This window comes from Phaethon lepturus, unplaced genomic scaffold (genome assembly GCF_000687285.1).
Source record: "Phaethon lepturus isolate BGI_N335 unplaced genomic scaffold, ASM68728v1 scaffold18665, whole genome shotgun sequence".
Taxonomy (NCBI): domain Eukaryota; kingdom Metazoa; phylum Chordata; class Aves; order Phaethontiformes; family Phaethontidae; genus Phaethon; species Phaethon lepturus.
The window spans coordinates 13,542-41,481 of NW_010542863.1; the positions used below are offsets into that span (position 1 = coordinate 13,542).

The 27,940-nt window shown below is 50.6% G+C and overlaps 1 protein-coding gene across 1 annotated transcript in view; it reads left to right on the forward strand.

Moving 5' to 3' along the window:
• HYDIN (HYDIN, axonemal central pair apparatus protein) overlaps nucleotides 1-27,940 on the forward strand; it is a gene marked incomplete at both ends in the record, with an annotated part of 93,733 nt that overhangs the window by 11,785 nt on the left and 54,008 nt on the right. Inside the window, 11 exons of the mRNA XM_010288184.1 lie at nucleotides 556-791; nucleotides 1,601-1,701; nucleotides 2,962-3,097; nucleotides 3,461-3,471; nucleotides 3,621-3,756; nucleotides 6,012-6,164; nucleotides 13,234-13,472; nucleotides 15,778-16,027; nucleotides 17,773-17,916; nucleotides 19,673-19,816; nucleotides 20,649-21,013. Of these exons, the coding sequence (XP_010286486.1) occupies nucleotides 556-791; nucleotides 1,601-1,701; nucleotides 2,962-3,097; nucleotides 3,461-3,471; nucleotides 3,621-3,756; nucleotides 6,012-6,164; nucleotides 13,234-13,472; nucleotides 15,778-16,027; nucleotides 17,773-17,916; nucleotides 19,673-19,816; nucleotides 20,649-21,013 (1,915 nt within the window). The remainder of the gene's footprint in view (nucleotides 1-555; nucleotides 792-1,600; nucleotides 1,702-2,961; nucleotides 3,098-3,460; nucleotides 3,472-3,620; nucleotides 3,757-6,011; nucleotides 6,165-13,233; nucleotides 13,473-15,777; nucleotides 16,028-17,772; nucleotides 17,917-19,672; nucleotides 19,817-20,648; nucleotides 21,014-27,940) is intronic.

Sequence of the window (27,940 nt, forward strand, 5' to 3'; positions counted from 1 at the left end):
CCTGTGAAATGGGCTGCAAACTGTCACCAGCTCAGTCTGCTTGCCCCAAAACCGGAGATGCCTTAAGGATCCTGCCTGGGGAAACTGCATTAGAGTGCTTTGCGTCATGCTGTAGTTCCCAATTTCATCCATCCTTTCTTCTACTGTAGCTTCTCGATGGCAATACACCACTTTTATACATTGAAAACGGTGGGAGCGTTCACAGAAGCAACAGGGAATTTTGTGTGTTGCCTTTTCCGAATAAATGGTCTGTCTGGATGCACGCTCCTAAGCGAGAAGTAATTGGTGCTGGTTTTGGGGCAGGCGTTCCTCACAGAGAGAGAAACTTCTGGTCTTCAGCGTCACTAAGAGTGGGCATTTCTGAGGAAGCAATCTCTGTGATCAGCTTAAAAGGGAACCTAAGTGACGACTAATTCCTCGCTTAGCTTTTCAGTTAGCTGCAATTCAGACTGTAAAGAGCTCAACTCCAAGCGCAGTTTTATCGTAGCAGGATATTCAGGCCAGGAATCACGGGATAAATTGGTGCATAAATTCATTTTTGTGTCATTTGCCTAGGCTTTCCTCGCACCTTGTCATGCCGCCTCGCTAACACCTCCTTGGTGCCCATGACCTTCAACCTTCGCATTCCTGGGGACGGCTCGGGAGAGCCCAGCGTTACCAGTTTCGTTCAGATGTCGGACAACACTCGTCCATCCTGGAGAAAGGGAGCTCAAGGTCACGCCAAGCCAACCGAATTCACCATAACGCCCTGCAGAGGAACCATCCGCTCCCAGGGACTCCTGGATATCCAGGTATGGGAAGATTCCAGCCACAGGTGCTTCAGCAGGCGGGGTTGAAGCTTTGCCGGTGTACGAGGGGGCTTTAGCGCCGCTAGCTTTGAGTACAACGCGAGTAAGATACATATGCACCAGTGGGGCTTTTAACTGGGTTACTCTGGACTTTTCTGAAGGAGCACCGTTTTGTTTCCAAAATCATAAACTGAAGATCATATGGTCAAGGACAGAAGCCATTTGTGTGTGTTTTGAGAGCTGCTTAGAGTGATTTCTTTGATTTAAAGAAGGAGGATGAGGACAGAAGGTGGCTGTTAGAGAGATGTCATTGTATAAAGCAATTTGCTTTTCTTCCTGGTCTTTTCTCCCCTCCTGTTGGGCAGAAGGAGCTGCATTCGCTGCGGTGATCTCCAACGGGGACTGAAAAAGCTCCGGCAGCCGTGAACTGCACAGCATCTGCCGGGCCACGTTTTGTCCTCGGCTTCCCACTGCAAAGCTGAGCTCATTCCGTTAAAATCAGATTTCCTCTGGATTTATGTTATTGTAGTAGAGATTAAAAACTGGTCCCTTAATTTTAATACAGTGGTGAGTAGAGCATTAGGCTAATTGTCCTTTCATTTAGCTTAAACCCTGATAACCGCATGATGTGTTTAAAAAATCAGATATTGTCAGAAGACTGTTGCTACGCTCAGAGACTGCGCTCTATGCATGGGCCAGCAGAAGAATTAGGTCAAAAATCCTTTCCTTACCGTGGAATGAGAACTGGAGGACACCACGCATGGACGACGGCTTGTGGGAGTGATGAAGTATTTGATGCTCTTCTCTTCCAGGTCACCCTGTGTTCCAACACCGTGAAGACATACGAGCTGGCACTGGTGGTGGACGTGGATGGTGTTGGCAAGGAGGTGTTGGCGCTGCTCCTCACAGCCAGGTACCGGCGCTTTCCTTGCAGCTGATCCTCTTTCCTCATGCACCCACCACCAGCACGCTGCCTTGCATGGCACCGGCTCCAAACGAGAAGCGTTGCTTCATGAGCTAGTTCTGCCCAACTAGATACGAGAGCAGCAGTGCTTTGAAAGCAGCCGGGCTTGGGAAGCGCCTGTGCTCAACAGACAGGCATTGCCCTGAGCCTTTTTCTAAAGGGAGCAGTAATTGCATTCATTATTGGCCTGGTTTTTGGTGCTTGAGGTGTAACAGATTTCCAAAGGGCCATCCCTCCTCCTTCCGGCAGCTGATGGACTTGTGCTGGCTTGCGACCAAAATGCAAACGTTCGTTGGGGAGGCAGTGAGCAGCCTGCTGAAAGCTGGTGTCTGGTTCGGTTAACGAAGGCACGTGCAAATGGGGAAGGGGCTTACAGCAGGACCTGTGAGGGGAAAATAAAGGCAAGATCTTATGAAGGGAAAGATAGCCCCTGGTGTGGAAGGGTGAGCTCAGGTTTTCTCTGCTTTCCTCTGGTTCTTTGGAGCGTTCACGTTCTCAGACTTAAGCCGAAAGTTGTTCTTGCTGCAGCCAGATTCAACCCTGTCGCGCTGCAGTGGGCGTCAGTTTAATTACAAGAGGGATGTGGTTCGCTGGTGCCGTTCCCTCTCCCAGGCAGCGCCTGGGCTGCAGCTTTAGAAAAGAGGTACAAATGGGAACAGACAGTTATATGGACCCTTGGGGGCGAAGGACCAAGTCTGGGAACCGGGAGAGGGTGATCACCCGCGGCGTAAGGCAGGTGGTGGCTTGTGCCCTCTGTCGCTGGGACAAGGGGCTGAGTTTTCAGGCAGGGCAAGAGCTGTACGGGAGAGGATGGAGTCACTTTTCATGGAGACACCGGAGTCTTGAGGTCCTCGAGCCTTGGTGAGCGCCGGTCCCTGGTGGGAAGGCTCCCCCAGAGCTCACGCCTTGCTGGGACTGTTGGGACTGTTGGTCCTTGCAAGCCTCCTGGGCTGTCAGAGGGCCCTGGGACAGGGCACCGTGCTCTGCCTGGGCGCTCGGCAGCCTCTGCGGTGCTGAGTCTCGGGGTTTGCCCCTCCTTTACAAGAGGCTGCTGAGTAAAAAGAACCTAAAGGCGATTTATCGCCGTGGGGGCATTACATGTCTATTTGACAGTGACAAATGTGTTATGCTCCAGTTCATGCTATTTGGGGAGTAAACACATTCTACCTTCAGTATCTCTAATTCCCTTTCGGTCATCTCTTTGCCTAGATGCATAGTTCCTCCGCTCCGAGCACTCAATCCCGTCGTGACGTTTGGACGGTGCTTTCTAAAATTCCCTTATCGGCAGATGCTGACCCTTGTGAACGACGGCGATCTGCCAGGCTGCTACGGGGTTCTTCCTCAGGTTCGGTATCGCATCCGTCTCCCGCCCTCAAATGATATCAGGGGGTTTATTAGGGGAAAAAAAAAAAGGCGTTCTGGATAAGACCTTGCTGTGTTATATGCAGGTAGGTTCCTGAGTTTATATTCCTACCTGAATATAAACCTTAGGAAGCAGTTAAATAGGAACCTACTGGAATATAAACTCCTTAGGGGGGCAGTTTAAACTCCTTGGGGGTGCAGTTTGTATTCTAGTCTTTGGGGTGCTTTCATGCAGGAGAACTTAGAGGGTTGTGAAAAGCTGCTGCAAGGAGGCTGCCAGCACAGGAGCAGGTGTTTGTGGGTGCAGCAGCTTTTGGACCCTCTGAGGATGCTAAGCCCATGCCAGTCTTGCATCTGCTTTTACACCTTTCTGCTTTCTCCTGGAGATTTTTTTTAACCTGTGCTCATTGTCGACGTGGTAGACGTCAAGAAGTTTCAAAGCTCCCTCTAAAGTTGATTTGATCCTGTCCCTTACAGGAACACAAGGAGGATGCTGCTGTGTGGTATTCCAGCCCTGTGCCGTGCGGGATCGTCCAGCCTCGCAGCTCGGTGGAGGTCCCGTTTACACTGGAAGCGCAGGGGACGGGCGAGCAGGACACTGTCGCTCGCGTGGCGGTGTTTGGCGGGGAAGGATCCCCGCTGGTGAGTCCTCGGGGATGTGAGCCTTCGTGCCACTCATCTTGGTGGGGCGTGAAGTGTACAGGCAGGGTTGCTAATTCCAGGGATCCTTCCTGGAAAAACAGCTTGTAATATATGACTGGTGTGGACAAGGAAAGAAGGATTCTTGGCATGAGCAACAGCTCATCTGAGAAGAACATCTAAAGAAGAGGAAGGACAGTATCTTCTTAGGCAGGTGATAATCTAAGAGCCTGACCTGGTGCTTAATTACAGATATGGGAGAGGGGATCTAAGATGGGATGGACCTAAGTCTCCCAAAAGATGATGTTCGTGTTCAGGCATATGCAACAACAGCGACAACAAAATGTAGGCAAGAGGACGTTGTATGCGGTGTCCTGACTTCATCTAGCTGAAATCTAGAACAAAGTTAGTTAATTAAACTTTAATTTAAAATTATATTAACTTTTGAAGCAACTGTTTTAATGCCTTGTCATCTTTCTGAGCATGAAAGAGGATGTCGGAGGATTGCTGGGAACCTTAAGCTTTCTGTAACAGAAAGGAAGGCTGACATTTTGAAAGTAGTCTCAGGGATTTAAAGTTTCATTAAAATGAATGGAAATGATGCTGCTAAATCCCCCGGATGCCACTGAACATCTCAACCCAGGCTGTTGCTGATGTGAATGTAAACCAGTCAACAGGAAGGCTGACAAAACAGTTGCTCATAAATCTAAGGCACATTTCCCTTAGAAAGGAGGGTTTCTGTTTAACTACTAGCTTAACTCTAGTGTTTTTGCAAAGCTTTTGCCCTTGGGCTAACAATTTACAGTTTCAAACTTTACCTTGCCTTGATTTTTTTATCTGGAGATGTCTGTGTTGGGTTTCGTTGCCCAAAGGGTGAGCATTTCGGCTGGAGAACTCCAGCTATCCCTAAAGAAACGAGATTGAGCCACATGGGTGCACCCATTAAGCTGATCTGTAACAGATCGGCTCGTGGTGGTTAGGCTCGAAGCTGGCTGGCGGCAGTTAGGCTATGCCCTTTGGTATTGATACCAAGTCTTTGCACAGGTGAAATATCGCACAGATCTTTCATCCGAGTTGTGTAGGGTCCCTCCATGGGTGTGTTGCCTGGAGTTTTGGTTGCAGGTGACTGCACGCCAGCTTCAGTTTAGTGTATGTAAGGAGCCGGTAAAACCCAGCCCTGGGATTACTGGTGGCAAGGCAGCCTCGTGTGCCACGGGCAGGGGACCTGCAGCTGGCTGCTATCAGGATACACGGTCACGCAAACCCCTGATTTTTTTTTTTGGCTCTTGCTTGCAGGCAGTAGTGTCCTGTTAGTGTCCTGTCAAGGGACGGGCATTTCTGGATGCTGCTGCTTCTGGCTGAGCTGGACTAGCGATTCTGATGGCTGTCAATGCCATTTCCTTGAGCCAGACACCACTAAAGGTTTTACATCCTGGAGGCTGGTTTCTTTTGTGGTTAAATCCTACTCCCATGAATCATGCAGCCTCTTGTCGGTGTTGGGAGTTTTATGCATTCAGATCCAGCTTAAGACGTGGGGTGTTTAGAACTAGGGAAATCCATCCAGATGGGATAAATTCTCGCTGTTTTTAATGAGGGGAGAAGGTGATTTAGCGAAGGGATATGCCTTCCTCCTCTGATAGTCTGTGCTGATTCTGCAAGAACAAAACTTTTGGGTCTCAGACTGTCAAAAGAAAAAAATTACTGCTTGAGTGATGTAATTAATAATTAATGTCTGTTATTCATACAATACCAGGCATACACATACACGTGAGTCAGAAGCATCTAACTTGCATGAGCTCTGCTCTGAAGAGCTTGCTTTGATTCCGACTTGTGCTGATTTTCACAGGTGTAGCTTTGGGAATGTTAAAGAAGTTACTCTCCAAGCGTGGCTGTGCAGCAGCAGAAGTCAGGGAGGGTGGTTTGGGGCAAGGCTGAGCAGTAAAAGGAAGCGGGAGCAGGCACAAGGTAGAGGAAGGAGAGCTAACTGTGGAGGAGGTGTGAAAAAGCAAGCAGGAGAAATTGGGTTTCTTCATCCCTGGTAACGGGAGCTTGTGGCTTTTAGATGGGATCACTCCAGATCCCACACTTGCTCCCAGGCCTTCTGCTTCAGGCTTACAACACTGAAAACTTCAACCAACCATCGTTATCCCTCAGTCTTGGAGTACCCTTAGGGCTGTTTAGTCTTTGTAAACTTTCCCTGTTGTGTTTTTGTTTTTTTTGTTTTGTTTTTAATCTTGCCTACCTGCTTCCTGGAGCAGAAAATCCATTTAGTGAGCATTGGAGAAGGACCAGTTGTCTACGTGCACCCAAGTAAGATAAATTTTGGCAGTATCCAAGTTCTACAAGATGCTTCTCGAACTCTCCACCTCTCCAATCAGACTGTCATCCCTGCATCCTTCTGGACAGAGATGGTAAGTATCTGTGGGGCTATATTCCAACAAAAATGACAGGTCCATAGCAGCCTGTGACTTGATGATTTTTTTATATATATACAACACATCCATATCGCTATCTGAGAGGGAAAGCAAGATATTCCATCACAGCGCAGCGAGAGGAGGCGGGTTTAGCTGGCATGCTGAACCTGCGTGGGATCTGCTTCCCCAATGGAGGGGGGATCTGTGAGGGGCTTGAAACACAGGGTTTGGAGGAGGTTTCTTCTTCCCCGTGCAAGGTGGGTTGATCAGCCGTTTCGACAAGGGCTCTTCAGCCCCGTGATGCTGAGCCTGCCTGATGGGAGCAGCACGGCGGCTGGCAAGATGTGGCTTGAGCTCCTCCCTTGCCCTCAGCAGCTGCCTGCTTTGGTGCTGGTTTGCTGCCTCGGTTGAAGTTTTGCCCTTTGCTTCTGCTTGGTGGTTTATTGATGGGAAGAGGAGAGAACCGAATCATTTTGGAGATAAAATTTGACGCCAGCGTGAACTGCACATCAGAGCAGGACTGGCTCTGGCTGGCCCTTAGCCTAGCTGGTGGGTGGCTCCAGCATCCTCCATTCACTTGTGCCCCTGAACCCAAGTTTTGTGTTCTCCAAGATGCCAAAGCTCCTGCTTTGATTTCCTGCTTGGGGATCGCTGCATTTGGTGACTGATCTCGAAACCATGGCCGTTTGCTTTAGATAGGCTTATAGATCACGGTCCCCACCTGAAAGAAAGAGCTATTGAGGAAATGGCCTCAAGTTGTGCCAGGGGAGGTCTAGGCTCAATATTATGAAAAATTTCTTTACCGAGAGGGTGATCAAACATTGGGACAGGCTACCCAGGGAGGTGGTGGAATCACCGTCGCTGGAGGCGTTCAAAAAAACGTGTGGATGTGACACTTGGGGACATGGTTGAGTGGGCATGGGGGTGTTGGGTTGACGGTTGGACTTGACAGTCTTGAAGGTTTTTTGCAACCTTAATGATTCTGTGATCGAAATTTTCACGAGCAGCGTTGGATCAGCAACGTTACAACACGCTGACTGGCAGCTCGACTAACTGAATGAGGGGGCACCAACAGGACAAGTAGAAGGCTGGTGTCTTGTAATGTAGATGGCCGTGCTGCACCTTGGTGGGATCCTTAACCATCACGTGCAAATGGCTGTTCCTGTCAAGTCAAGCTTTTCTTCTTGCTTTATAGGAGAAAAGAGCATTATCTGACTGAGCAGAGATGGTTTTTTGTGGATAACTTCACCTCAGGATAGTGATTTAAGGAATTACCTGGGGTAGCCCTCAGACACAAGCTTCCCCATACCCCTCTCTTCTCTCCTCCGTTGGATGAGTTGCGGGGAGCAGTGCTGAGCATCTCTGCTGCCAGAAGGAAAGAAATAAAAAGCTTCCAAAGCTGTGTGTTGAGACGGGGATTTTTGGGTTTGGAGTGTAGGGGCTTCATACCTTAGTCGTCTGTTGGCTTCTCCCTGCTTGCCAGGGCATCTGCAGGTCTGTGACCCTTGGGACCGGTGTCATCGTGTGTTCTGAATGATGACCGATGTCATCGTGGCATCGCATCTGCTGAATCCGGTCTCTGATGTACTCTTCCTTGTCAGATAGCTTTCCCAACTGCTCTCTTAGAGCATCCTCTGGATCCAACAAGGGAAGGGTTTGCCTTTTTCGTGGGTAGAAAAGACTGGAGGAATAGGTCCACATGAAGGAGCTGCTGCAGCTTAGCTGGGGGCTGATGCGACCTGCTGGAGAAGGTGACTGTCTCTCCTTGCTGCTGCCGTCATCTCCTCTTCCTGTTTCCCCAAGCGTCTGGTTTTTGCCATATTGACGAGTGCAAAAGTTGTATTGATTAATGGAAGTGTTTGCTCTCCCTGCAGAAAGGCAGAGAGGGAAAAGCATGTTTCTTTGATCATTTTCTACTTGTTCTTTGTCATTCCGTCTTCTCAGGGATCTTTTATTCAGCTACTAAGAATGACGTCTCTTGGCATCGTGGAAGGCAGCTGCATATCGTGCCTGTGTGATCAGGAAAGGACAGACAGGCCTAGGGTGTAACTTTTGGTAATCAGCGGCAGATTTCTTCTGCGTAACCACCATGCTGGGTCTGTTCTGCGTGACCGCAGGGAGGCAAACAGTGGTTTCCTGGTGCCTTGTAATGAGGGAGGAGAGAGGAAAAAACCTTTCTTGGGATTTCCTCTTCTCATTGCAGCCCTAATTTGGGGTCCTGTCTCCTCTGACCTGATCCTTAACCTCCCTAACCCAGAGCCCTGTGCTCCCGATGGAGCTCGCTGCTGCCTGGTTGCCAGCAGCGGTCGTACACCCAGATGTGTTGTCGTCTTTGGGAGAGAGCCTGCCAAGTTGGTCCCCTTCCACCTTCCCAGGGATGAGCTGCCATGAGGTTCAACTGGAGCCGACACTGCGGAAGAGACCAAATTTTGTTGATTTCAAAAAAATAAGAGTAACTGTTTATCTTCTCACTGGGATTCACTGGGGAAAAGTCAACTGATTTTCAGGCTCTTGGTCAAACTCGGTGTAAGCAAGGAGAAAACACGCCGTTCCCATGCTCGCTTCTCTCCTCATTAGTGCAGGATTCCTTTCATTTACTAATGCGTTGCTTATTATCTCAAGCTTTTGCCGATGTTCCCTTTATTAAAGAAAACCATATGGAGAGACGGCAAAACATGGCGATAAACTTAAAAACAGTGCTGGTAAAGGGATGTGGCTTTAGTGATTCTGTTTCTTGTTCTGGCTGATGGGTGATTTTGTTGTTATCTGGGTGAATTGTGCAGGCTGTGGGGAGGGAAGGCTTTGAAGAGCGTGTCAGCATTCTTTGTAGCTCTCTCTGACTGCTCCCACTGAAGTCGGAGCAGACCTGAATTCACAAGAGGGTGTTTTTTTAAATCTGCTGAAAATTACTACTTTTTTTTTTATCTCCCCAAGCATCTGAATAATTAGCCAGCCCGTCAGTGTTTGCTCATAGCGAGACACAGGCAGAGCCGTGCCCTTCAAATGATATCTGCAGTGCGATTTAGAAATGAGTGTTAAACTCACTTTCCCAGGGTGTGGGCAAGCGCTGACCTGGGCACTGGCTGTGTCATCTCTTCCAAGGCGAGCAGAGCTCTTGAAGAGGAGATGCATGGGTTTAACTCTCTCCAGAGCTGTCCCCCCAGAGCCTCACGGTGCACCAAAAGCTCGCCTTTAGACTTAAACCATTGGTTTGGGTTTTAAAGTCCGTGTTTTGCCAACACAGCAGTACCAATTTGCTGATTTCCATCTGGCTTGGGGTCTGGTCTTGCCGAGCCTGGAAAGAACCGCTTATTGTGGCCGACCGTGCCTGGAAACTCACGGCATCGGTCACGAACAGGGGTCAGGGCGAGTTCAGCCTTGTGCTGGCAACCAGTTCTACCAAAACGTGAGCAAGGTGGGGGGCTGTGTGCCTTCCTGCACAGGCTTAGGTCCAGGGCACATGGCTTTTAGAAAGGGGAGCAGAGGTTTGGAGGAGACTTTGGGAAAGGTGACTGAAACCTGGCCACAGGGAAGAAGTTTTTATCACATCAGGTATCTCATATGAGTTCGGGCCCTTTCAAAATTGACGTGTTTCAGTAATTGAAGAAATTGCTATTCTGCTTGTCTAGGGAAACTAAACTCGTTGCATTGTGCCGCACCCGTTGATGAACTGGATTAAAGAAGGGTAGAAGTCTTCAAGCCAATTATGCTCCTGCAAGAGTGATTCAGCTGAGTGCCTTTCTCAAAGGAAAAGCAGGAGTTTGGTTATTAAAAGCCGTGCCCGTGTCCTGGCTCCAGGCCCCGATGTGCAGAGCGGTGGCACTGGTCTCCCCAGCCCAGCAGGGAGGGCAGATGGGGTCTGGAGGGGTGAGCTATGGGCAGGGGATGCAGACGGAGACAAGCTTCGTTAGCTCACCCAGCAGTCTGCTATTAGCTGAACTGAGTGTGCCAAATTAAGCGCCATTGTCAGTGGCAGCGAGTCCCACGCTTCAACACCGATATTTTTATCGGCTTTAGAGGCTCTGCCTTTCGATTTCGTAAAACATCCCCTTGATGGTGCGCTGGGGCAGAGGCTGAAGCGAAGCGGTCCCCATGCTTTTGCGGAGGAGATGCTGGTGCTGAGGTGCTAGGAGGAGGCTGGTTGTTGGTGGGAGCATCTAGCCAGCCTCACGCCCAGAATGACCAGATCACTTGGATTAACTATCTTTAAGCAGCTTCAAGAGAACTGAGTGTGGTGGCTCCTCAGTCATCCCTTAGGGTGGGCATCCATCCATCTCTGACGCATGCTGGTGCCCACTATAACCAAATTTTGGCAGCTCTCATTCAGGATGGCCATCTGTCCTGGGAGAAGCTAATGATCTCAGCGTTGAACTTCTCAAATGATTGATCCCAACCCTTGCCTAGCACTCGAGGACTCTGATGTCCCACAGTGCAAGCTCCTACGGGGCAAAAATAACCGCTGTCTTTGTCTATCCAGTGCATTCAGGTATTGCATCATTTTCCGGAGCATTCAAGGATCATCCAGTAGCAGGGATGTCATCAGAAGTTAGATCTTGGTCTTCCAAGTGGAGGGGTCTTTTAGCGTGGCTCCAAGAGATTTCTTGTCTCTGGGAGACAGCCTGGATATGTAGGGTGTAGGCAGAAGCTGACCTAAAAACCGGAGTGAATCTGGCCTGGCAGAGCCTTTTGGTCCTGGCAGGTCTCCTGTCCAGAGATGCCCCTTGGACCCACACCAAATGCTAACTGAAAGAATGAGGACACGATGCAAATCGTGCTCCTCTGGAGTGGGCTGTTGGCCTGGCAGGGCATGGTGGGGCTGCGCTGGGTCACCCTGGGCAATTCCAAGTCTGGCTCCAGTGAGACAGCCGATCATTATTCCTCAGTAATAGTTTCTTGGGTACAATTTACTGCCCGGCTTGTTGCCAAGCTTTGATAAATGAGCTTTGTCAGATAGCAGACTTGCAGATTCACCTCTGGAGCAGAGCTATCAGGTCTCCTTTTCAAGCGAGCTACCCCGTGTCAGCATGAATCAGAGGAAAAATTGTACGTTGATGTCAATGAAAAGCTAACACCCACCGGCTGGGCACGAACGTGGCGGCTGGGTAGCTCTTGGCTGATGGCAGTGCAGCGGATGCCTCTGGGGCTCGTGATCAGCTGTGCAGGGGCTGCAGGAACAGTAGAAGAGGGTCCGTGAGATCCTGTGTGGCGAGTGAGGTCAGTCTTCTCTTGTCTCTCTGCCTGGGGTTGTGTGCATCACCGGCCTTTGAGATGAAAATGAACTTGGGGCTGGTTTTTGGAGTTTCAATGACTGTCATCTCTCTGGGTGAACAGGTAGAACTCTGCTGTTAGTTTTTTTGCTTTGTTTGCCGTCTTCCAGTCTAGCTGGACGCCCTGACGTTCAGCCTGGTTGAAGCACTACTTCTCCTCCACAGCCAAGGAGTGTCAGGAGTGCAGAAAACAAACTGATAATTAGCCAGAACTCAAAGGGAATATAAGAATATTCCCTGAAAGAGTATGAGGTTCCAAACCAGAAGAGTGGAAAGTAGCTTGCAGGTAGTAATGAATGTAGAAGATGTAGGAGTGAAAAAAGCCTAGCCTGCTCCCCATGGAGAAGCCAGGCTCCAGCGTTCACCCTGTGCCAACTACCTTCCTCCATTCCACTCTCACCTTGCTTTTTTTTTAAGACTTTCTCTTGCAGCTCTAGAGGACAAATTCAATGGAACTGGGTTTGTTAATTTTGCCAGCACCTGGAATAATTTTGATGCCTTTAAGCATGCTCCATCCTGGGATGCAGGCATGCAGACCTGACCTGCTCTCCAGGAGTTCTCGTAGCTGGGGCACCTACACACGCTGCTGCGACCCTGAATGCTCAGCAAGTTATTGCTTCCCTGGCCTCTGGCTAGTCTTACCCTCATTAGCAGAGGTCGTTTTGGGGGATTATTTAAAATGCTTTCCATAACTTTCAAGTGCTGCTTGGTTTTCTGATGCTCCTCTCCCTTGGGCTGGCTGGTGTCCTGTTAGAGCTCAGTGCCACCAGCCTGACGGATGGAAACTCAAGCTACTGTCACCTGGATCAAGCACTTGGATCATGTCAGGCCTCCAAGCTCATCATTGCTTTTCATTAAAACCCTTTTCTCTTAAAATGCTGCAGTGTTCTGGGTGTGCCTGCTGTCCCAACCACAGCACTGACCTCTGGGGTGCATCTACCACTAACGCCGTGATGGACACTTCAAAGCTGTACACCTACACCCCCGTGCATTTCATGCTGGTCAGGGAGCGTTGCATGCATTTGTCTGCCGCAAGCTTGCTCCCGCATGGTTTTAGAGAGGCTTGGGGTCCATATTGCCCCATCTGTAGAGGGAGGTCCATGAGAAACCAGAGGAAGAGAGTGCTTGGGAAGCCCAGGCCATGCCCACAGGGCACGTGTCTTCCAGTTTTCTTTCTGCGTATTGCTTCACTGCCCTGCTATAAACATTTATAGCACAATTTTCCAAAGCAGAGGGCATTGGGGCACCTCGCTGCAGCTGATGATGAGTGGGAACCGAGCACTTCAGTCCTTCAGGGGCTGTTGAGAAGCGCTGCTTAACTCTTGGGAAAGAAGACTTTGGTGTTGGGGTTTTGATCAACTGGTTTTGTGGAGTTATCCTTCAGGCTCTCAGCAGTGTCCCCCAGGCGTGTGGCTGCCGCGGTGGGGTTTGAGCAGTCTTGGCTTCCTCTGGCCTGGAGCCTTTATGCAAACCCGGCCAGCATTGTCGGGGAGCCAGGAGAGAGGAAGTAGCTTCCCTTGGCACGCACCCCAAAGGAGGGGGAATAACCTTCTCCTGAGGATGAACATCCCTTGGGTTGGGCAAAACTGGGTTACTGAAGTGAGTCTGTCAAAGGAGGGTAAAATACAGGTTGTATAAGCACCTGCATAGTTGCTGTTTCCAGACACCATAGCTTAGATTTAGGGAAATTAAGCCTTTGTTTTTTATCCTCATATCTTTAGTCCTTCCTTTTCCTGCACCCCACAAGAGACCAGGGTCCCTGGTTTTCATCCTAAGTTAGTGTTTGGCTTGTCTTACAGGCTGGCAAATGCTCACGCTGGAGGATTGCACCCAATAAAGGAGTGATCCCCCCAGAGGCTGAGGTGTCTGTGACTGTCATAGCGAACTTGGATGACACTGAGAAATTCAAGGACGAGGTGAAGGTCTTCATAGAGAACAGCCAGACCTACGTCATCCCTGTCCGGGCTGTCGGCATCGGCACCACCATTGTCACTGACAAACCCTTTGCTCCGGAGCTCAACTTGGGACCCCACTTCAGGTAGGGTATCTCAGCTCCCGCTTCTCCCATGGGCTCAGCAAGGAGGAGTTTTGCTGTAGTCCTTCAGGCTAGTTGTTCTTCAGCAGTTGAGGTCCTGGCTCCATTTCACTGAAGCCACAGGGATTTCTCTGGAAACGTTTTATGGCCATTTGAAAGTTGTTAGATACCCTCAAAAGCCACCAAAATGGAAACCAGTTGCTAAATTGTCACTGAATTGCCGTTAGTTATAATACATTTATTTCCTGACTTTATCAAACAGATTTGGAGGAAAACAGCAGGTCTCGGAAGCCTCCGGCTGGAAAACACCACATTACAAGTATAAACATATTTCCCTCTGCAATAACTTTGCTTGCTTTTTCACTCGCTATGGAGCATCATCTCGCAACAGCAGAAAACCTTGGAGGAGGCTTGTTAGCAACTCCTCAACTAAATTAATGGTGCTGTTTTATTCCCCCTCCGCCGGGGAGCCCTGGAGGAGCAGCAGAATTTCTCTTTGCCCTGTATCATCCCTCCGTTCGCTCGTCTTCCCCAGCTCGCCTGCCAGGCTGCTCTTTATTAGCTGTCGTCGCTCTTTCCTCCTTCCTCCCCCCTGCTTTCCTCGCCGTCTCTTCCGTCAACGCCGCAGCGGCAGCCCGAGGCACGGGCAAGTGAGGGTGGCCGCAGGACCAGCTTTGAAGGGCAGAGAACTCCACTGAGGTTGGGCAGGTTAAATTGAGGGTGTTAACTGAAAAGAGCTTCACTCGGAGGAGGGGATTCGCTCATCCTAACACGTGTGTCGGAAACCAGACGTGTCCGTATAAACGTGGGAAGAATGAGCCTTTTCAAAGTGCTGTTTGCCTTGTGTTGGAGACATTTTGGAATGAGAAAAATAGCCTTTGTGAGACTCCTGTTCCTTTCCCTGGCTGCAAAGAGGGCCCACAGTGCTCCGATACCTAAATTTTGGCGTAGAAAGAGCAGATAAATCCTATTTTAAGAATTTAGAGTAGATTTTTTGGAGTTTAAATATGCACCCACAAGCTGTCCACCTAAGCAGGGACATTGCAGTGTTTCCTGTGCTACAAGCTACAAGTTGGCTACACAATGTGGGGGACAACATCAGCGTGGTTCGTGTCGTTGTCATCATCCTCTGCCCCTCTCTCACGTCATCGCTGCAGGCTCTCTTTGGCATTGTTGTTGGCCGCAGAGCTGCCACCGCATAAGGTGAGGTGGGACCCAGGTGACATCTCTGAGTTGGGCTTTCCTGGAGCTGCTCCAAGCTTTCATCTGTTGCTGTCTGCAAGATAAACCGTTTCGTATTAAGCTTGTACACATCATTCTTGAATGGTCTGCTTCAAAGACTAGTTTGTTCTGTGCCGTCGCTTCTGTGTCGGTATTTAGCTGCTTGCGGCAGACGTGCATTTTGTAAGCCACGTATTCTGTACCTTTCAAAAAACCAAACTGTTCCAGGAACAAATAATTTCCTGCTCATGCTGAGATTTATAGAGGGTAAAATAATTACTTCAGACTAGCCTGCAGTTAGTGTTTCTTTACATGAAGGAATCAATTTCCATTGAATATTCATTTTGGGTTATATCTAGCTCTAGTTATTCATCTCTCGTTGTTGCTCTGTTCTCTCAGCAGCTGGACCTAGTCTTGCTGCCACATTCATAGCGGGGAAACTTCTGTTGCTCCTACATTCTCACAAGTGCGTTTGTCTTCCTAAAACGCAAAACCAGCTGCACGGTTCAGGCAAGGGGTGATATGTTGAGGGCGATGGTGGTTGGACACTCGTGAAGGCATGGGGGGGTGAGGGGGTTAATGTGGGTGCCAGGGGCCCCACCAGTGGGACAAGTGGTGTCCAGATCACCAGGCGAGTCTATACACCCAGTAGCATCTTCTGAGGAAGCCATTTGAGGCAGCAGCGGCTCCCAAGGGGAAGTGAAATGGCAGCAAAGCTGTTCCTCCATCCTCTTGCAGCCAGGACAGGCCAGCCTGGCGCCTGATGCAGCGAGACCCGCAGGAAGCACCTCCATAAAAACACTCCGAGTATTAAGCACCAAAGGCTGGTGATGCTCCGTCTGCAGCAACTGAGATGATCTTCATGAAGCTTTTCCTTCTTGTACGCAAACAGACCAGCTGCTGGCTGGGGATAACCTTAGGGGCAACCAAAGTCTGGCTTTTGTTGACGCTCTGAGCCAGGTCAGCCTTTTCGGAGGTGGTTTTATCGCCGAGCGTGCAGTCAGATAACACCATCGGGTGCTGAAGCTGGGTGACTGCTGGGGAATAGCAGCTCCCATTGCATTTTCCGTCTTTGCTTCTCTTCTAGCCTGGATCCCTGCCGTTACCGCTTCAAGATAACGAACAAGGGACGACGCACCCATCAGCTCTATTGGACAACGGAAGGTTTCACCCCGTTTCGCCAGCGTGATCGTCTCCCTGCCATCACCAAGGGCAAAGGTTCTTCCCAGAGCCCCAAACCCGCCGGCCCTGTGTTTAAGCTTCAACCGCTGAGGATGGAGCTGATGCCAGGCAAAACTATGGAGATGATTCTGGAAGGCTCCTCCAGCACTCCCCAGGTGAGGTCCCTTCCGCTGGGGCTGCTTCTGCAGCCCCTGGACGTTTGCCTGAGAAAAAGAGCGAGTGCTTTCAAGAAACTGTTTTAATGGCACCAGTTACCATGGCAGCACCAGTTGCTTTCCTTGCTGGCCACCATCAGTTGCTAAGGCTTTTTTGTGTTTCCATGGCTACCACGAACCCCACTCGCTGATAAAAAAGTACAGGCTGAAGGAAGTATTGCTACTTCAGGGGCAAACGGCGGGTTAGAAGGCATCGCGTGCCGAGGCAGCAAGGAAGGGCAGAGAAAATAAGTTGCACTTAGAGTAGGAGTGCAGGCAGAAAGTGAATTAAAAAATGCAAGGTAATATATCTGGAGGAAGCAGCGAGTAAAATGAAGCACCTGTGAAGGGAGGGAGTGTCTGGGAGCGGCATCATTTTTCCTCTGCAGACAAACATGGGCAGAGGGCTTGTCTAGCACCGAGTCCCGGCGGCGAAAAACGAACGCAGTCTGTCAGCTCTAATGATCGGAGTGACGTTCTCCACATGGGAAACTGTTCCCGGGGATTATTATAATTGACAGCTTGCCTTTTGTCAATATTTCCATAACAGCTTGCCCCAGTGGCCCGAGGGCAGCCAGGTCTTGCAGCACCCTTGGATGGCAGCGCAGAGGGGGAGGTTTCAGCAGGGTCACCCGGTGTTCTCCTCCCCAGCCCCTTCTTTCCAGTCCAGGGGAAAAGCAACTCTGCAGAGAAGCTGCCAGCTAACCCCGGTGTGCATCCCCTGGCTCCAGGACCACTGGCTACAGAGGCTTAAGTGAATGTGGAATAAATCTGCGTTAAGCTCCTGCTGATACTAGTGTTTAGAAAGGTGTTTTAAAGGGTTGCTCAGTGGTAGCTTGAGGAAGACTTGATTACTCATCTAGTTGACTGCGATGGTGCTGTCCCTGTGCAGTCCTGAGCCCAAAGGTGTTGCTGAAGAGGAGAAAAAGGTACCAGAAAGGAACTAAAATGCTCAAGGGCGCTGGTGAGGGTGTCTGGCCTGGAAAGCTGAAAGGGCATCTGTGAGCATAGGTGTGGCTACCTGGCTCCCAGAGTCAAAGCCAAGACCCTGGGAGTGGGTTTTCTACCTTCCTTGGGTCTTGAGAACTTCATACTCAAGTTGGTCAGAAGCCCGACTCCTTGCATTGCACATGCGACACGGATGATTTTGAAGGCTGTAGGCTCTGAGGGAGGAGCTGGGTTGTGGTGTTGTATGAGAGGGAAGGGTACGAGGAATTTGGGGAAGTGAAACCATGAGAAACCAGCAAAAAGTCTTGAATGCAGGAGCATCTAGCTTAAGCAGAGGGTTTTTGTGTGAAGTGCATGACACACCTCTTTCCTGGGGAGGTTTCTTTTAAAACCAGCTCTAGGAGGGCACAAGTGCATCCTAGGAATGAGTGATCCCCTCTTTACCTGAAGGCAGGCTCGCTATTTGGGTTTTTCCTGTGTATCCTTTCCACTAAGCTTCCAAAGGAGGGCTTGCTGGCATTGGCCCTTCTATCACTTGTTTCCCCTAATATAGTTGGGGTTTTTTTCTTATCAGTTCCTACAGCTTTCTCTGAGTATTATGCTTAGGAATGATGGTTGATGGCCAAGATCCTGTGGCGTGGTTTTCGTGAAGGCTATCAAAATCCTTCACGCCAGTGGTTGGGCGGCTAGCAAGCGCAGCGTGTTTTTCGGTCACCCTGCTAGCACCCGTTGGGTGACGCGTGACCCTTGCAACGCAGGTAGTGACGGAGCGACTGCTGTGTCACGCCGTCGTGGGGAGCAAGGCAGGGAAAGCGCAGATAATGCAAGTGGACGTCACGTGCGAGTTCGTCGCTCCCGTTTTGCACATGTCTTCCAGAGAAATTGCTTTCCGTGTGGAGAAGGTAAGTCTCTGGATTGCGTCCTGGCATTTAATAGTGTGGCTGATGACTGAAAGCCTGTGGGTGTGTGTGCTCGTGTTCAGAGGACAAAGTTCAGCAGCGGCTCTGGGTCCGTGGGGCTTTGGCTACTGATTTGAGCAGGACCAAGCTTCCGCCATTAACACCAAGATCGTTATTTTGCGCCACTGGGGTTGGGGACAGTCTCACCAGCTCTGTTCTGCCCTTCTTGACGTGGAGACAGACTTGAACTGCTGAGCCAAGGGCACGGAGTGAGATGTGTGGGACCCACCAGAAGAGCGTGGGCTTTGCGCGGCCACCTTGCGTGCTGGGGCTGCGGCTGGGGGAGCCGCTCGCCACAGCCGAGCGACGCTAAACACCTTCCTCACCCTTCCTGAGGCGCTTTGTCAAGTAAGCGAGGATGTTTTTAGAGGTGGGACTGGTTTTTAACTTCACCAAAGCAAAAAATGCGGTAACAGCTGCCCAGCCGAGGGGGATCACGGCCGCTTTTAGAGAGACACCGGTTTCTGTACTCGGTGTGAAGGGAGGTTTTTGAGGATCCTCCAAGGCACAGGGAAGCCTGAACAGTGATCCTGTAGGGAGGCAGAGAAAAACAGAGGTTGCTGTCAACTCCTCAGGCTGATGAGGAAAAGCTGTCATCTCTGCCTTCTCTGCTGTTGGTATGGATGCTATGCTCTTTGCATTTCCCCGAGCTCACCTTCAAAGGACCTGCAGACATCCTTCAGCTGCAGTGATGACAATGCCAACGCAAAGCAGGTGCCCTTTAGTCTCCAGATCCCGACTCTTGCATCATCTTTCCATCTCCTGTGAGGTGTCTGAAAAAGCAAAGATACCTCGTTATTTAGTTTCTGTGGTTTTAGTCTCTCCTCTGGTTCCCAGGCTTCCAGAGAAGCACAAAATCCTGTGAGCAGGCAGTTCAGGTCTAATTAGAAGCTTTTCAGCTATCCCTGATGTCTGCCTGTGGTCTGCTTGATGCCAATGCTCTCCGATTTATCGAGTGCTCCGACGCTGCAGCTGTTTGATGCCAATACACCTCAAACTAGTTTCCCAAACGCTGTCTAGCTTATATAAACCTTGCAGGAAGCCCAGAGCAATGCCTAAACAGGAAGCAATAGCTTAGGCTGAGCCTAGCTTTGAGGCTTACAGACACCCTGTCGCTGTAGCAGGGGTGGCAGGAGACATGGTGCAAAGGAAGTGTCGAGGTTTCTAGCTGGCTGAACGTGGGTGTAAATGTTCAGAGCTAACCTTAGGCTACTGCAGACTCTCTGCTACAGGCTAAATTCTGCTTGCTTTTCTCCTCTGAGTAGCCTCGCTACTTTTGTGACGCTACTAGAGCCAGTAAGGTTGTAAGAAATTACTGTATGTAGGTGGAAAACATCTCGTGCCAGTCTGCCCAAGAGCGGGTACAAAGCTGGAGACAAACGGTCTGGGTTCGCTTTCTCGTTTGACCTTGTTCAAGCCTCTGCCGCCTCTCAGGGTCCTATTCCCTCATCTGTACATGAGACGACTCTTCCCCCCCATCCCCCAGAGGATGCTGTGGCTTCTGAACGTGAAAAGCATCCAATCTACTTTTGAGAAAAGCCTTCTAGAAGGGTAGAAGCTAATAAAAATAGTGAATAGTGATGTAGAGCGCTTGCAAATAGAGCACTTTCGGGGTTGAAAAATATGAAATGCATCAGAAAGGGAAGGAGGTCCCTGGCCACTTCAGGTGTTTGGGTTTTTCTGTCTCCTGTTTCTGTAGCAACCCAGTGATGTCCTAACTCTTCAGTACCAGCCTTTTTCTTTAAAGAACATCTCCTCCCTGCCACTCAGCGTTGTCCTGGCCTTAGAGCAACCCTTCTTAATCTGCGACACGGACCGACAGCCCCTCTCTGCAGATGTTCAGGTGAGCAGCCATGGACCTTCCTGCAGGTGGGATTTGAAGGGGAGGAGTGTGGTGGTACATTTCTGTTTGGAGGTCCTCTAGTAGAGAAGTTTATTCTTTAGAGACAGCAGTAGACTGACCCAAACTAAAATCAGGTTCAAAGTGAGCTGCTGGAGGAAAAGAAATATCATCTGAATTGGGGAAAGATGTCCTGGCTGTAAGGCCTGAGGAGAACGGAGCAAGCAATGAGGTCTGGGCAAGCCATGTAGTAAAGGTGTCTCTTGGAAGCCATCTCCAGCAGCTATCCGCAGGTATCCTCAAGAGCAGCTGGCTCCCTTCAAGGGCAGCCCTGCTTTTGGGAGGGCTGAGGGTGCTCCTCCAGCCTCTGCCGGGCACCTGCCCTGCTGTCGGTGGAAGGTGTTGGACGTGGGCTCTGCTAAACATGTGTTGTAGGCATGGCCACGGCTTCTGCGCCATGCCAGCGACAAGCCCCTGCAAGGGTGAGGCTGCAGGGCAGTGTCGCTTGTGCTGTGAGGATAAAGGAGTTCCTCTGGAGTCAGGGCGAAAGGCCCCGGCGCACCAGAGTGCTGGTTGGGTTGCGTATTTGGCGTATAGCTTTTTGGGGGTCTGGGGTTCCGTAGAACAGTATTTATTCCCCTGTTGTATTGATGCAGAGTGCAGAGACGGGAGCCTGAGAGCGGCGTGGGGCTTGCCGTCAGGCACACACTGACGAAAAGGAAGGCTGGACTGAGAAGCCTGCATTGGGGTCACACTCTGAACGCTTACACGTTTCATGCTGTCAGACCTTGGGACTTCATTGCACCGGTGACTAATACTCTTCATCTCCTTGCAGCCTGTGAAGCTGAAGGTAGGGGAGGAACTTCATCTCTCCATCAGATTTAACCCTGCTTATGAAGAGGATTTGAGTATCCGGGTAGTAGAGAAGGTTCTGAAGATACGGTTTCTTGAGCATCCTCATGAGGAGCAGGTCACCATCCGGGGAGAAGTCTACTTCCCGAATCTCCGTATCCAGACCATGGCCCTGGACTTCGGCTGTGTCTTGAATGACACTGAGGATGTGCGTTCCATCAAGATGACCAACTGCAGCCCGCTTCTTGTCCAGTACCGCTGGTTTTTCCTGACAGGCAGCCATGTGAGCCAGTTGAGGTATGTGCACCTTTGCCCTCTCCTTGAAGCTCTTCTCCTTCCTGGCGTCCTGTTTGTACTTTGCAAAGACTGGGGCTGTTGACCTGGGGTCTGACAAATGGCTTTCAACTGCCCCTTGTGGAAATAACACCCGCACCTTACCACCTACCTGTGGTAAGGCTAGGTGCTCAGGGAGTAGGTGATCACCGCCAACTTGACGCTGGGAAGGAGACAACATTCTCCAGCCAAGCTGGGGCTGTGACACTTTCCGCGTAGCCCCATAACCTAGACAACTGCTTTATTTCTGGAGCTACAAACGCACGCTTAGGTGCTGGGACAAGCTGATACGTAACACGACCTCTTTTCCTTCCCTGCCAACCCTATTTGTCATCATTCCATACGAAGAACCTACACAGGCACTGCCACCAGAATGATGTGCTGCTGTCCCAGTCTCTTGCCGCTGCTTTGGTGTAGCCCCCATACTGGTTCCTCTGGGAAGGGAAGCTGGTGTGGAAAGCTGCTTTCTCAGACCATCGTGGCCTGAGGCAGACACCACCTTGACGTGAGTTTTCACCTGTTAAGCTGCGCGTCATATTCATGAAACAGCTATTTAGCGGTTTACGGCAAAAAGGCAGGTTCTGCTGTGGCTTCGGGTACAGCTGTAGATGTTGGTGGGAGCACTTGCCTGAGCATCCCTGGGGAGCAGGGCTATCCAGCGCTGGCCTGTGGTTTCCAAGCCCAAGAGCCATCTTGTAGTCATGCTGGAGGACATCTATGAACACATTTATAGCTGTTCTTCCCTCTGTGACCTCTCTGCATAGTACAACAGTCTAGTCTGGGCAGTTTTAATTACAGTAGCAAATGGTTTTTCCATAATGCCTCTAGGAAACCGAGCAAAGTTAACCGTTGTGCATTGAAGTGCTGCTATTACAAGTAATAGAGATCATCAGTAAACAGTTTTGTTCAGGGAATTGGGATCAGAGGAGGGCATCTATTGGGAACTGGAAATTAGCTGTGGCTGTGTGGAGGGCTTGGGAGAGAAGACCCGGCCGCTGGGGTAGCCAGGTCTTACCAACAAGTCTTCAGCGTGGCCCTTCTTGATGCCCGGCACCTTCAGGAACAGACCCTAAAATGCAGAGGAAGGTTGGCACAAGCAGGTGGAGGGAGGTGGGCAGGAAAAGAGGAGCAGGGCTGTAAGCTCTGTTTGGAGGCCCCTGTCATCTCCTGGTAAATTGGATTAGGGTTTAATTACAAGCTAAAGGGAAGAATCTAATTTTGACGATGGAACAATGCATACATTTTATAATAACAGAGAAACAAGCACATTACAGCGAAGCCTGTGTGGAATTAATTTCCTCTGGGGCCACTTGTTGGCCGGTTGCCTGTTTATCTTGACTCTTATCTTTTTTAGAACCAATTTAGGGTTTTGGAAACGTGAATGCTGAATCAGTTTTCAGCTTTTAATTACCCCGTCTCTGCCTGAATTGGCTTTGCTGGACCCGAACCTGCAGGCGCTCATTCTTCCAGCGGGTGCTAAGTCGCCCAATTCCGCTGAGTCAGTAGCGGTTGAGGGTCCTGAGCGTCTGGCAGGATAGCGGCCTCTGCTCCGAAGGGTTTGGCATAGCCCCCTTGCTGGCTCGTTAGCGCTGCGGACGTTCCGACAGCTCCCTTTTCTGCTCTGCATGTTAATTAAGCTGTAATGTACTCTCTCCGGGTCCCTCAGCAGACACCATGTGATCCTCTGTGGCAGAGCTGGAAATGAAGATGGTCTCCAAGCTATTAACACCTCAAATGGCTCATTAAGAGCCCGGCAGAAGGGCAGCATGTCAGATATTATTTCTGGTCCACATTAAGCAGTGTTGGTATTCTAAATTAGCAGATCAAACTAACTCAGTCTGACATCGAGGGGATCAAACATCAGGTCTCATGAAGGTGAGATCAATAGAATTTAACCAGCCAGCCAGCCTTGTTTGGTGCCCACCATCAGAGGCTCCCGGCATCAATCGCACATTTAGTTTGGCCAGGAGAGAAAAATGTTGTTTCTTTGCCTGGACAAGCCTCTCTATGCTTCGATCTTTTTTTCCTTCTAATTGTTCAACCCATTTTTCAACCCATTTCTTCCTCCTTACTCGTTAGTCACTGCTGCTACTCTGAGCAGAGCAATCGTATAAGCAACGCAGTCTGCCCGTTGCTGCGTGGTTGGACGTGCCCCACTCAAGCCAACCCATGCCCCTTCTGTGACACTGCTGAGCCATCACTCTTTTGTGGTTACTCCTCTTCTAGACCCGTGTGGTTAGAGGCAGACTGGAAGTAGTCTCTCCTCACCCCTTGGACCTTTGGTAGCTCCAAGCTGAGTTAAGCCTTTGCACCAAGATGTTTTCCATGGCGTTGGAATGGTTCTCCAGAGTCACCCAGCAGGAGATGGTAGATACGGATTCAAATTCAAAGATTTTGTCATGTTTCATACCTAAAGGGTTTATTCCGTGAGGATTGGTTTGTCCTCCTTTCTAAACCAAAGGCTCATCCCCAAGCTTGGCTGTTCTTTAGAGTTTTCATCCTTTATTAAGGATCTGTGCCTTGTCATTTACTTTAAGCGTTGCTGTTCGTGCATCACCTCTTTGTCCCCTTCATGCGAGACGTGTTGCCTCCCTGGGCTAGGGCTAACACATGCGGAGCGGTCCATGTGCCAGGATGGATCAGCAGGGAGCTCTGCACCTCCGTGGCACATGTCAAACCCCCTCCGTGTGTTGATCTGATGTCTCTGGAGGGTGGGAACTTCTTGGCTACAAATCCGGCAGAATGAATTGCCAGTAGAGTCTTTGGGGAAAGGGTTTGTTGAGCTAAATGTGTAGAAAATTACTTCTTTTTTTTTTTCCATCCAGGATTTTTCTCTGCCAGTTTGTTTTGAACAAACAAGGAGCCTTTCTCTTTCCAAGTGGGTCTTCCTATAGCATTCATAATTTCTTGTGCCTCTGCCCTCTCTCTGTGTGCCCTGGCAGCTGCACCGCAGGGACCCTGCGAGCCAGATCCCAGCCTTGTTACTGGCAAAAAAAACCCCAAAAAAACCCCCCTTAAACCCCAATTCTGTGTTATATCTGATGGGGTTTTTGCTGTGTTGTTTTCACAACAAGGAAGAAATGGAAAATGCAGACAGTGAAAAAGAGCACGAGGCAAAAATCTGACAGCAGCGCTCTGTCAGCCACAGAGGGGAGAGGTAGCAACGTGAGCAGCGAGAAGGTACATCAAATATACATCAAATATACATCCACCGTGCCCCTGATGCCGGGCTGTCTCGGATGAGTGACAGCAGAGCATACCCCCTTCCCACGCCCTGCGTGCTATCAGCTCTTTGGGAGCGTTTTTGGGCTTTGGTAGCCCCACGGGTGCTACTTTTCCGGCTTAAATCCTGTGAGTAACTTAAAGAGGGGCTGAGTCGTGATAGAAATGTGCTGCTGAGTGTCTCCTTCAGCTGCGAGTGGTTTGGCAGAGGCAGAGAAGCGGATTGATTGGTGTAATGGAGAAATTGGCCTCTTATTTTTCGGAGATGAAGTCTCTCGGAACAAGGGCCGGGCGTCGGGTGGGCTTCGCTTCTGGGGTGGCAATCTGGCCGTCACGCACGGCTTGCGGGGAGGCTCCGTACCCGTGGACGGAGACCCTGGGGAGCTGAAGCAAAAGGGGACTTGGGGATATTTGCAAGCTGTTCCCTCCAGAAAAGATGAAAAGTAAATACAGTGAGTGCCAAGGAGGGGTTTGGAGCCAGGAGTAAGTGAACATACGTTGTTACCGAGTCTATATTACAGACGTAAACCTGGATACTAGGTGTTGGCACGGTGATGCTTCATCAGGATGAAGGTTGCGGGGTGATGACTTCCCATTCGCAGCGTGTCTATAAGCATCTCTACCTCCAGCACAGGCACCCTCACCACGCACCCTCCGCCTCTGTGCCAGCACAACGCTGCTTTTTCCCTGGGAAGCTGCAGGTTTTGGGACAGCTTCTGCTGGGCTGTCTTCACGGGCTTCTGAGCCATGGTTATGCTGTTGACCATCTGCAGGACTTTTACCTGGGCCACCACAAGGGAAGCTGGAGCATGGAACGGCCACCTGGGAATCGCTTTAGCTATTACACTTGGGTTTTCAGAGGCTCAGCCCCATCCTTTGCGCAAGGGTGACAGACCCCAAGAGCTTTCATTTGTTTCGGGGGGCTGAGGAGCAGCCCCAGAGCTGGATTGAGGGATCCCAGGAGCAGATCGAGGGCGGGAGAGGCGAAGGAGAAGGCATTGCTTGGGTGAAAAGCCCTGCACGTACCACCCAAGGAGCTGACAGGCAGCTGCCTGTCTCCCTGGTGTTGTCCTGTGCTGTCGGGACAAAACGTGCGAGATGTCCATGTGTCATCCACACCCTGAGTGGGCTGCGGTTGGGTGGGGCTTGCCTGCTGGTTCCGTAGCCGGTCAGCAAATGCTGGCTGGATGGTGACTTCTTGCTCTGCCAGCGAGGTTCAGCTAGCAAACCTGGGGAGCAGCCAACGCCTCCCTTTGCTGCTTGAACACCTCCGTTACCCAAGGCACACAGTGGGGACCCAAGGTACGTTTGCGCTGCAGACAGCGTCCCTCTCCCTACAAACGCTGTTACGCCTGTGCTGCTGGGGTAGCTCGTGCTTTAATCCCCTCTGGGCTGCCGCTTAAGGTCCATATCTGCAGAGCTTTACTGTTTATGAAACAAAACATTGATTTTTATATATTTTTTTTTTTTGGCTGTGGGAGCAGCTTGCGGTCGTAGCCTGGCTGAGGCAAAGCGAAAGCATCAGTCCGGGAGCCACTGCTGTCACTTCCGCTTCATCTCGCTGGCAGAGCACTGAGTAGGGAAGCTGTCAGATAAAATTTTGGTGGCAGGATAGGCTCTTTACTCCTATTTATCTGCTGACCTGCTGCCATTGCGTGTGGGAATGATGAGTAAGGTGACATAACTTTCCAGACCTTGTTTCTCTTAATTTCTCCAGCTGTTTCTTACCCATGACACTTTCCCAAACTTCAGGCTGTGCATCAAACAGCTTAAGGGAAAATCTGCCTGAACCCACTGGCATCCCTCTGCCCCGGAGTGCTGCTTGTAGGACTGTGCTCCTTCCTGGTGCATCCCTGTCTTGGACCTGTCTTCACAGGGTCGCTGGGAAATCTTCAAACTTGGGAGGAAGGGGCTCAAGCAAAGTTTGAATCCAGGTATCAAGTCTTCATAAGCTTGAGGTACAAATCTACACTGGGGGGTTTTTTGTGCCAAGTCCTTCTAGTCCAAGGCCCTTCCTAGCGCAGAGGTGGCGGAGAGCTCGGCTCCCTGCCAGCTCCTTCTTCAGCCTGGAGTTGGCTGCTGCCAAGACAGGGATTTGCGGAAAAAACCCTTCTGGAGAATGAGGGTTTTGTCTTGGGTGAGGCCGGACTCTCGCAAGGCAGTGAAACGGGTGCTCGTCCTTCTGTACGGCTGGTCTTTCCCTCGAGAGGTTGATGTTGGGATGGTGGATGGGCAACATGACTTTTGGGTGGGTTTCACACAGTATCTTGGTCCCCCGATGGTTTCTTTGCCAATGGTTTCTTTGGCCACAGCCACCGGCTCCATGTGCCGTTGGTGAGGAGCCACTCTGTGCTGCAATAGACGCCGTTAAATGACCCAGGTGAAAAAAAAAAAAAACCTCTCATCCAGCTGACCCATGTCTTCATCCCTGAAAACAGCCACGGAGTGCAGAGCTGCCGTTGCTACTGCCTTTGTAGTTGTGCAGGAGCATCGATTCATAGAATCGTAGAATATCTCAAGTTAGAAGGGACCTGTAAGGATCATCGCCAGCTCCCAGCTCCTCACAGGACTACCTAAAACTAAATCATAAGACAGTTGTCCACATAAGATCCTTGAACTCCGAGCAATGGCCGTGCCACTCGCAGAAGCGGGTGGATTGTCTTTGCCCACTCAAAACCCAAGTAGTAATTGGGTTAAGAGAGTATGGGCCCTGTGTTCAGACAGCCCAGGGGAGGACTTCGGGATGTTGAGGATGTATCACCACAAATCTGCACCTCCTGACTCGGAGAGGGAGGCAGCCGGGGGCAAAGAGAAGGGAAACCTTCAGCTCTCCGCAGCACAGCAGTTAGAGAGGACTTCAGCACGCAGGGAGAGTTACGGGGCTCTGCGAAGAGCAGGGCAGCCCAGTGAGGTCTCCACCCCGGAGTTAGTGGTGTGGGATGGTGCGAGGATTTATTTATTCCTCACCGTCCGCTGCACGGAGGCAGGGGTCCCGGGGAGGGGGGTCAGGCACCCCATAGGTCCCTCTGGGCCGGCTGGCATGCCGTGCCTTTTCAAGAGCGCTGAACTCAATGCCGCCTTTTTGGCCGCTCAGTCCTTAGGAGAGTCATCTTGCTCCTCCGCAGGAGACCTCTCCAGCCGTGCGCCTGCTTTGCTCGCTTCCTCTTCGGTGGTAACTGTCACCTCTCGCTTGCCTCTGTCACCCCACGCTTGCCCTCAGCTGCCCCCGGTGCCGCCCGGACCAATTCTGTCTGGTCACCCCTCGCCCCATCCCCAGGAGCAAAACGGGGCCCGTGGACTGTGAGGATGTTCCCCCCTGCCTCGCTCTCGGTAAAGCAGGGGGTAATTATGTTGTACTATATGAGTGACCTTTAATAAGGACTTTAATAAGATGTTAACCAGCCTTTTAGACCGGGTAAAAGCCGTGCACAGCCTTAAATCTGTCGCTTCTGCTGGCGTGAGGAGCCCTGCTCTTCGTAGGCGGGGGCTGGATGGCGATGCCAGCGTACTCGGCGCAGCGGAGCTTCAGCGCATCTCTGATTTATTTTGGGATGTCACCCTAGGAAGTGTATTAAACCAAAGCTTTTTTTGTTGTTGTTGTTCTGTGTTAGTTATCGTTGCTGCTTTGCCTTCCTCTGCCTTTCCCCGTGGTGACGCGTTGCAGAGTCCTGCTGGGAGGGCTCGATGGGCTGTGACACCGTTGCCTGGCCGGGAGGTGCC